This window comes from Cavia porcellus, unplaced genomic scaffold (genome assembly GCF_034190915.1).
Source record: "Cavia porcellus strain 051 isolate PalLab524CR breed Dunkin Hartley unplaced genomic scaffold, mCavPor4.1 scaffold_8, whole genome shotgun sequence".
Taxonomy (NCBI): Eukaryota; Metazoa; Chordata; class Mammalia; order Rodentia; family Caviidae; genus Cavia; species Cavia porcellus.
The window spans coordinates 15,050,603-15,060,830 of NW_026947491.1; the positions used below are offsets into that span (position 1 = coordinate 15,050,603).

The following is a 10,228-nucleotide window of genomic DNA, read 5'->3' on the forward strand; positions in this document are numbered from 1 at the left end:
CTGTCCCACCAGGATTCAGTGAAGTTACACACAATAGCAAGGGAAATGATTCCTGCCCCGATTATCCTGCTAGGTTCTGCCCAAGGGCTTCATCAATAAATGTGATACCACAGTTAGAAGCTTTTATGTCCTGAGGTGGTAGGAGAGTGCCTTGGTCATGGGTAAGAAAACACACTTATTCTCTGTGTGTGTGTGTTCCTGAGGATTGTACCCAGTGCCTTTATGCTGAACTCTACCTCGACTTCTTTTTTTTTTTTTTTTTTTTTTTTGCCAGAGCCTTGTCTTGTTAAGTCCTAAAGTTGCCTAGGCTTGAACTTGAGATCCTCCTGCCTCAGCCTCACAGAATGCTGGGATGACAGGTGTGCACCTAGCCTCAGACCTGGCTAGAAAGCCTGTCTTGAACACTCTCCTTGTTTTCTGGAGACCACGTTGAGTGTGGGCAGCTCCCTCTAGGTGGTGAGGGCACAAGTACAGATGCACAGATCTTGCCTGGCGTGGTGGTGCACGACTGTCATCCCAGCACTCACGATGCTGAGACAGGAAAATCACTGCAAGTTCAAGGCCATCCTGGGCTACCTAAGCAAATTCAAAGCCATCCTGAACTATATAGTGAGACCCTGTCTTGAATCTACAGATCTTGAGGTGAAAGAGCCGATCCTCCCTGGCCGGAAATCCCACTACATGCAACACCTCTATATCTCTAGGAAGAGGACACAGCTGCTTGGGGTGGGTGTAGCCCACTGGCAGCCCCTGGAGTAGCACCACCTAGATCGTGGTCTCAGGGTCTCTGACAGTCTGAGGTTCACCAGAAGACCAATAACTACCACAGACTAGACAGGATGGAGGAGGACACAGGGTGTCCGCGGCCTTGTTTGTTACCACTCCGGTGCACTTGCTTTCTTAACCAAACCCAACGGTGCCCTTTACTTTGGAAAACAGAAGGAGAAAGGCCTTATCCCAGCCTGCTTAGAGGAGGTGAGGGACCCATTTGCCTCGGGATGTCTGAGGAACTCAAGACTCCCCAGGAAGTAGCTCCCAGAACCCTCCCCTCCTCTACCTATCCCGGGCAGAGGGACCTTGTGTTTCTGTCCCTATATCTGGTCTCTGTGGAGAAGGCATGTTATGCCCAAGGAAGAGGAAGTGTATGGAAGCCACTGTCTCTAAAGGGAAAAAGCAAAAAAACAGAAAAAAAAACAAAAACGGAAAAACTAGGAGTTGTTTGTAGGAAAATGGATGCGGCTTGAGAGCACAACTTTAAGTGAAATAAATTGGACCCTCGGGCTTAACTGTCACATGGTTTCTCTTCTGTGAGAAATGCGGAACACCAATAAACTAAACAGTAAAACAAAAGACAGTTAATAAGAAACAGGGAGAGAAGTCTTTTGCATGTGGTAAAAGGACTAAGAGAGGGAGAGGGAGGGAGGGGGATGGAAAGAAAATGGATCTCCATTCTGCACCCACACCAGCTCCATGTGTGGAGTATGAACATTACTGCAAACATAATAAAAACGGGCATCTAAAAAATTTAAAAATAAAAAATAAGTCAAAGGAAGAAAGCTCACCTGTAAAATTGCATTGGCCGTGTAGGTTATAGCCCAGACATGGATGCATTTCGGGGGGTTGTAGCAGATCTCGGAGAGAAAGGCCCTTTTCAAACCTTTTAAACCAGTGGTGCTGCGTGGCCTGGCTTGTGTGAGAAAGTGATTACAGTGCCTTCATCAGAGCCGTGGCGAGGCAGTCTGGGAAGCATGGCCTGCAGAAGGCCCTTGAGGTGGGTGGTCTTGGTGGTCTGAGTGCTAAGGTCTGCACAGAGAAGGGCAATTCAGAGCTCAAGGGACACAGAAGGGGCCAGAAATGGCTGTGTCAGAGGCAGCGGTCTGGCCGGAGAGGCTGGCAGTCTGTCGGTCCCGCCTTTCCAGGGTGCAGATTTGGGGCAGAAGGGGAAGTTGGGGCAGCTGCTGGAGTTCCAGTCTCTGGTGAAGGCCCTGCCATTGCACTCTAACAGCCAGGACAGTGCTGAGGAATGGGGGGTGTCAGACCTGCACTGAGGCAGGTGTGGGAAAGATTGTCCTGGGGGCACAGATGGACAGGGGAGCCTGGCCAACTGTCCCCGTGAGCTCCCAGCAGGAGGACATGGCTCAATCCGGGTAGTTGGCACAGTCGTGGGGACAAGGTGGTCCCTGGGCCAGTTCAGAACCAAAAGCTCATGGTGATCTCAGTGTTGGAGGGAGCACTTTGCAGGGAAGAAGCTAGTGTTGGTGGGAGACCAGGGTGAAACCCCTGGTGCACGCTCAGGGGTGACCCTCTTGCAATGGAACTGGGGTGTGAGACACAGCCAGGCCCTGGAGGTGCTCTGTGAGGCCAAAAGCTCATGGTGATCTCAGTGTTGGAGGGAGCACTTTGCAGGGAAGAAGTTAGTGGTGGCGGGAGACCAGTGAAACCCATGGTACACGCTCAGGGGTGACCCTTTTGCGATGGAGCTGGGGTGTGAGACACAGCCAAGCCCAAGAGGTGCTCCCAGGAGGAGGCATGGACCTGGTCCTTCAGTGGGCAGCAGAGATTCGCTGTTCCCTGCAAGCCCAGAACAGAACCCCAGTGCCAGGGTCCTGCTGTGGACCAGAGCCAGAAGTCTGAGCTTTTGGGGCTGCTCCCTGGAGGTTACAGCTGCTCTGGGTAACAGTAGCCAGCTGTGCAGTAGAAGGAGGCACAGTTCAGGTGCCTGTCATCAAGGAGCTGACCAGAGTCGTGATGCTCACCACTGCCCTCTCCCGGCTCCACAGGATGACTTCCTCCTGATCCACTACGACAAGGGACCCTGCCGAAACAAGCTGGGCCACTCGCGGGCTTCTGTAATCTGGCATCGGACACAGGTAAGAGGCGGATCTCAGGAGAGGGTGCGTGGGTGGGTGTGTGCATGTGTGTGCCCACATGGGCGTGCACTGTGTGTGCCTGGTATGTGTCATTGATAGAAGACGCATTGATCAAAGATCTACTGTACAGAGAGGCTGAGCCTGGGGTGTAGCCCTTGCTGGCTTTCTCCTGGGCTGAAGTCACAGCAGACTTAATGCTTGTGTGGTTTCTCGTGACTTCGGCTGTGTGTCCTTCATCTGTGGACACCACCCAGTGCCGAGCTTCCTAGATGAGCAGATTGATACCAGGAATGGATAGCTGGGGGAATGGTGATGGTTGATTGTGTGAGTTGTGTGAGATGGACATCTGTGACACAGACCCCATGTCCTCCGCAGACCAGGCTCCAGGCAGGTATGTGGTTCTTTGGGAAACCCAAGACATGGTGTCCAGGCTTCATGAAGCCAAGTCCTCTTGTCCATCATCACCAGGCTGTAGAGCAAGCAGCCTTTGACAGAGGCCCTATGCAGGGTCCCGTTTGCTCCCGCAGGAGAATCCTGGGTTTGCCAGTCATGTTCTCCTCTTTTCCCCCTTTGCCCTTTGCAGACTAAAGCTCCCGTGTTCTCCCTTCCTCCCTTCTTGGCCCCTCCTGTCACTGCTACCTGATCCTTGTCACCATCTGTCCATCTGTGTGTCCTGTCCATGTCCCGCTCTGCATATGTTATGATACAGGTTTCAGTGGAATCAGGTATTCTGTTCCTTCACATAGCTCTGGTTTTCCCAAACACTAACATGAAGTTGGGAGATGAATTCTCCAACTCATTCAGTGCGTGATTAGTTTCACTGCAACTAGACCATCCCATGACCACTGTGTGGGCATTTCTTACAAGTGAGGTGCCGAGCAGAACAGAGACTTGAAATGGCTCACAAAGCATGTGGTCTGATTATTCTCTGAGTACAGCTTAAGGAATCAGGGTGAGGGGTTTACTTCTATAGAGCTCAGGGTTTGCCAAGCCAGAGGTCACTGTGCGTGTCGGACTCTCCTAGATGCCCACCCAGTACTCTGGCTCTAACATACAGGGTCCAGCACTGATGCTTACAGCATGCTTGCTGACTGATTTTGCTTCGTGATATTTGCCTCTGTCTCATTTCCTATAAACTGCCTTTCTGGCAATACCTCTCCTTATCACCACTGGGTCACAGCTTGGTCACCCACCTTGCCAAATAGCATGCAAAGTGAGATTCAAAAAAGAGAAACCAAGATGGCTTCTCAAGGGCAAGAATGAGAGCACTGGGCACGGATTTGACTGCAGAGGATGTGCAGTTCTTCAAGACGATCATTCTGGGCCAGGCAGCAGAGATTCTCAAATGTGCCTTCCAAATGAGACCTCACTGTGGTCTTGTGGATTCAGACATAACGATGTGCGTGAGATTTCTGTGGAGCATAATCGCATTCACTCTGTATGACTGGGTTCGTGATTTCTAGCCAGGCAGCAGCAGTGGGTTCTTAGTGTCAGCAGTATACAGTTTATTAGTACAGTGTGACACTGTTTATTAAGCACTGTAAGTGTATACACTTTGTGTGCTGTGCGCGCGCGCGCGCGCACGTGTGTGTGTGTGTGTGTGTGTGTGTGTGTGTGTGTGTGTATGCGCGCGTGCACACGTATGTGTTGGTTTTCAGGAGAAATCAAAAGTCCAGGTAACTTTTCTTTCACACATCTGGGATGCTTTAGCACACAGTAGCTTTGTTAGAGCAAATCATGGCCCTCAGATCTTTAGCCTCCTTTGATTATTTTACAGTTGAGAAAACAGACACAAGGAGAAGTGGAGGTGGAATGAGAATCTCACGTCCTGTGCCATGGCCTTATGGCTCTGAACACCAGGTGGTGGTTTAGCGCTGTGTTCCCATCTCAGCTCTGCACTCTTACCCCTGATAGGGATGTAACTGAGGGGCAAGGCCACACAAAGAGCAGATTCCACACTCCTTTGAACATTTCTGCATTCGAAGCCCATGCCTTTCAGCGTTTATAGACCAGGGGACTCCTTCCTTTATTATAAGTTTGTTAATACAAACTTCTAATGTCTATGATCTCGTCCGTTTCCCATTGGAAACCCTTCCTTCCTCTAGTACATGTTTCAGCTGTCACTTGGAATCCCTTTGCACCGGAATTTGCGTGCAGTGTCAGCGAGATGTACCTTTGTAGACTGATTAAATACTGGTGTTTCCATACCAGATGGGATGTGCCTTGGACCAAGATTTCAGGTGCCCTTGTATTTGATGCACCTACTACCCTGACTGGGTTGGACTGGCTATGGGGTGTTCAGGGGCTGTTTGGTTAATTGGTTACATAGATGGATGGAGGGAGGGAAAAGAAAGGAAGGAACAATGTAGGAAATGAAGAGAGAGGGAAAAGTGAAGTGAAGGAAATACGGATGATGTATGGATGGATGGGTGGATGAATGGATGCATGGATGGATGGATGGATGGATAGGTAGACAGATGGATGTATGGGTAAGTGTATAGGTAGATGAATCCATGAGTAGATGATTGGTTGAATAGATAGATGGGTGAATGGATAGGTTAGAGGATGGATAGATGGATGGGTGGGTGGATGGATGGATGGATAGGTGAATGGATGGTGGGAGAGTAGATGGATGGATGGATGGATGGTTGGGTGGATGAATGCTTATGTGGAAGGCTAGATTAATGACAGTAGGTGGTCGAATGCCTGGTTGGATGGATGCATTGATGGAGAGGTGATGGGTGGTTGTGTGGTTTATATTTTAGTCACGGATCCTGCAAACCCTCCCTCCTTCCTTCCTCTGTTTCCTTTCTTCCAGGTCGTGGGCATCTTTGCTGGATTTGGGCTCCTGCTTCTGGTGGCTTCTCCCTTTCTACTCCTGGCCACCCCCTTTGTACTGTGCTGCAAGTGCAAGTGCAGTAAAGGTGATGATGACCCACTGCCCACCTAGAGGAAAGGACAATACTGGAAGGAGACGTCGTTCCAGAAACCGTGGCTCCCCCACCCTCACCTTTCTGTCCCCCTCCCACTAAACATTTTTCTTGCCTTATGTGCCCCACTGAGCTTCACAGTGTCAGGCTGGATGCCATGATTTCAGGGACCAATGTCAGGACATTCTCCAAGGCCCCAGGTGAGGTCACTTAGGCATGGGGAAGGCAAGGCCGGGGAGGGGGGCACGTCCCAGAATCAGCCTCTGTAGATGTGACCACTGGTGTGGCAAGAAGCACAGTAGGTAGTTTCCTCCCCTGGCATAGACTAGGAGCATCTGGGGCGGGGGGAGGAGACCTCAACTGAGCGTTGCCCATCATCACCTCTGGACCAAGATGGCGCCATGCCGTGCGGAGGAGTCTTTCAAGGATTACAACTCTCTTCAGACGGAATTCCGTTATTCCACCTTGAGGAAAGCACTCAACTGTGTATGACAACTATTTTTATTACTAATGGCATTTAGTAAAATCCTTTCTAGAAGGCTTTCTTTTTCCCAACTGAGTAGTGAAAATCGACAAGGTGCATACAAACCATCCTATGCCTTTCTTGAAGTGTGCGTTTTGAGAAGTTCAGTGAAATGACTTTTCTGGCTTGACCACTTTTCAGGTGATCAGAAAGCCTTACGCACTCGGAGTTTTCCTTGAAACTTGCTGTAGTAACTTTCTGAATGCTGTAAGCTGTGTCCTGTTGTGAACACAGTTCCTATGTTTGTTACATTTTTCTGAAAATATCGACATGGGTAAAAGAACATCTCAGCTAGATTTGCCTTTCATTTCTTTGGCGTTTCAACTCACAGGGCTCATCCCATTTCACCCAGGTAGCAGCAAACACTTGTATTGATGACTTCAAGCCAAATGTTTTACTTGGAAGCTGTTCTACCCAGTGTAGCCTCTTGCCCTAGTTTTCAAGTAGGAAGAAGAAAATTGCATAATCCATCCTCAGACACAGGGCCTCCTGCCAGGGCCTGGGGGAATTTTGGACACCAGGCTGGAGTTTTCTGGATTCCCACATTTTTTAAATGCTTTACGTAATTTTGAAAAATCATGTGTCTCCCACAGTTTCAAATCCTCTAGTTGACCAGTTTGCCCTTGCTTAGAAAAAAAACCCACCCCTTTCCTTTAGTCATTTTGCTATGAAAATTTTACCACTTTGTCTTTTACAGGATGGGTGGTATGTGACTGTTTCCACACAATAGTGGACCAATCAATAACAGCACATGCATTATTCCATTAATCAACTTTAGAAAGTGGAGAAAGTTTTCTTCATGAAGAACTGACTTCCAAAGCCAAATGTGCTTGTTGTGAGCAAAAGGCAAATGTCACAGATTTATTACAGTGCAATTTCTTAAGGCTTTTTAAGTGACCTAAAAAAAAAAGAAGGAAAACAAAGACTCCTTTTATCTCCCTCATTTGTTCATTGCAAGCACTTTCTTTTTATTTTTTATTTTTTGGTCCCGGGATAGAACTCATGACCCTGTGCTTGCCAGGCAGGCACTGTGCGACTGAGCTAGATCTTGGGACCTGCAAGCACATTTTTAAAACGTGGTTATCTTGTGTGTGCTTAATTCCACATCCATGTGTTCATCTCAGGTCCTCTTCTTTTCTGTGTAGAGATTCCTTCTTTATTTCTTGACAGTGAACAGCTGAGGAAAAAAGCAGAATTTCTTTTCACCACTAAGTTCCTGATTTCCTTCATGAAAGTAAAGCCATTTAGAAGACCAGCCTGTGTCACAATTATGTCTCCAGAGTTCTCTCTGTGACTGCAGAGTATAGGGTCAGTAATGAAATGAGTGGATGGCTCTGGCCATCTTCCTGCGGGGAGCCTGCCCATGGGTGTTGGTGTGGCTGATGTCAGCGTGGGTGACCAGCTTCACGCCTTGCTCAGTGGCTCAAGACCTCAGTCTGCAGTTTATAGATGCAGCTACCACCCTTTAAAAGGCCTGTCAAAGGTTGCAGACCGTGGCCTTGTGTCCAGTGGCCCACAGGGCAGCAGGAGACCCAGTTCCTCCCATCTAGCACCCAAACCTGTACAGTACTCATTGTCCTTGGGATGGGGTGGGGGAGCTTTGGGCGAGTTCACCTCCAGGATGGTATCTTAGGTTCCGTGTTCCTAGGGGGACAGCCCATCCTCCCATCTCAAGGAGTCTCTGGCCTGCTCATGAGTATCCGTCGCCCCAGCCCTCCTTGTGCCTTCACCTGCTGTGGTTTGCAAACACGGGGTTTGACCCAGGCAGGGACCACAGCAGTTCCAGGGGCAGTCAGAGGGCTCTGGGCTTTCATGTCAAACACACCTCCCACTTCTTCAAATCATTCAGTAATAAAATTAAATCTCTCCCTTCCCTCTGTAACCACCAGGATCACACTGATACGCTCACCCTTTGGTTCCCCTGCTCTGCCTCCCTGAGAGAAGAACTCCTTTGTCCATTTGCTGTGGGGATGCGGTCTTAGTCACACTTGCCGTAAAATGCAAATAGATGTTGGGCGGCAGAGCTTTGGTCTTGCTCTCACCCCCCAACAGCACCCAGAGAGTTCCGTACTTACGACATGGGCTTGTTCCTGTTACTTACCGTGGTATCTCCCAGGTGAAAAGCGACATTCATTTGTTTTAGATACTTTACACTTCTTTGCCCAAAAGTACTTGGTGCCCATTCCTGTAGAGCCTGTCAAGTCCCAGGGATGGGAGAGACCCTCAGATAGCCATGGGTGCTTCAGGGCTGACCAGCTGGGGGTCTGCAGAGGACATGGTTGACCTATCAGTTATCCGAGGCCCTTTGGCAACTGACCCTATTTCCAGGTCATACTGGATCCTGTGTCCCGGTGATCTGAGCTTTGCAGATAACCCAGGGCCACCACCTTCAAAGACAGAGTCATCATGGATGCTTGCTGGCCAGTGTCAACTTGGCATTCAGCTAAATGTCACATGAATTACTATGCCCGTCAGCTCTTCTTCCTGAGTGTTCAAGAGAGACTCAGGCCAAGAAGATGGCATCTACCCCCTCTGCATCGTTGGAGAATATTATTCCGTAAAACTGACTGGGGTGGGCAAAGTGATGCATCCCAGCACTCGGGAGGCTGAGGCAGAAACATCACCGTGAGTGGGAGGCCAGCCTGGGCCACCCAACAACACCTTGTCTCAAAAAAACTGGACAAACAAAGAACAATGAAACCTGACTTGGGATCCAGGCCAATAATTCCTGATAAGAACACAGTGCCTATTGTGGGGAGAGTTTGCTAGGGACAAAAAAATGATAGCAAGATGAGTTTTATCTTTTCTACGTTCTTTGCAAAAGGAAAAAGTTGTTTAGCAATTAGAAAACTTTTCTATGGGTAGTCTTTCAAAATGAGGGGACGAGGGTGGGCTTTGGGGCTATTACTAACCCACACACCTGTATATATACTTATGTCAGTCACAGACTACTGAGGGAAAATAGTTTGCATGTACTCAACTTCGTGAAGGTCTCTTAAAAAAATACCAAAGTCTGTTTCATATAATTAACGTAAGCCCTTATGAAATTAAATAAAACAGAGATTTGATGGGTTGTTATCGAGATTCCCAATGCAGCAGTGACCTGCACTGAAATGTAATTGCTAGGACATCACAAGTAAGGAGCATGCTGTCTTATATTTAAGCCCCACAATTCTCCATCACTGTTCTAATTTGTGTAATCTCGTCTTCCATGATTTCAGGAGCCTTCCGTTAGGGGAGCTGCGTGCCTGGTCTTTGTTTTTCTTCTTTACCCACTTGGCTATAAGTGTATTTTAATCTTGTATAAAAATTTGCATGAGAGTCATGCACATGTGTGCATTATGCATTTGACGAGTGGTGGTCGAACAAAAACCAAACGAGTTCGGTTTTGTGTCCTTTGCAGCGTCCGTACGTTCTGCGCCACCGACACTGTGATGTACGGAAGCTCAGTTTGAATGCCTTTTTCCTGTTGCATTTTGTACTTTGGAATCCCTATGGAAACGCCTGGTTTGTAATTTCAATACGTATTTTAAATGTATTGTATCTTACGTAGTTTGTTCCCCTTTCAAAGGGATTTCTTTTTAAAGCTTTTTTGGCTGGAATACAGGTGACTTTCCAAATCCTCCTCGGCTCCTGTTTTGTGAAGGTTGGGTGCGTGAGGGTTGGAGGTGGGGGAGGAGGTAGAAGGTAGAGAGCAGGGAGAGCCCCTGTGCTACTAGGAACCCTGAGTTTATTTTTGAAGCTTTTTTCTTTCTCAGGAGGGGTCTCCCTTGTTGGATGCAAAAATGTTTAGGGTCCTTGAGTAAGGGAGTACTTCCAGCAACACCTGCATTGTTCCCTGTGGAGCCTGACCAGTCATCAGCACCAGGAACACCTTGCATAGTATTTTTTCTCCATCCACAAGG

At 48.4% G+C, this 10,228-nt stretch overlaps 1 protein-coding gene across 3 annotated transcripts in view; it reads left to right on the forward strand.

Moving 5' to 3' along the window:
- The window catches only part of Rnf144a (ring finger protein 144A), a 97,009-nt gene extending 87,063 nt beyond the window's left edge, over nt 1-9,946 (forward strand). For all 3 annotated transcript variants that reach the window (XM_063254423.1, XM_003464945.5, XM_063254422.1), the window contains 2 exons: nt 2,781-2,870; nt 5,689-9,946. In XM_063254423.1, the coding sequence (XP_063110493.1) occupies nt 2,781-2,870; nt 5,689-5,820 (222 nt within the window). In that variant the 3' untranslated portion in view covers nt 5,821-9,946. The remainder of the gene's footprint in view (nt 1-2,780; nt 2,871-5,688) is intronic.
- The last annotated feature ends 282 nt before the right edge of the window (nt 9,947-10,228 follow it).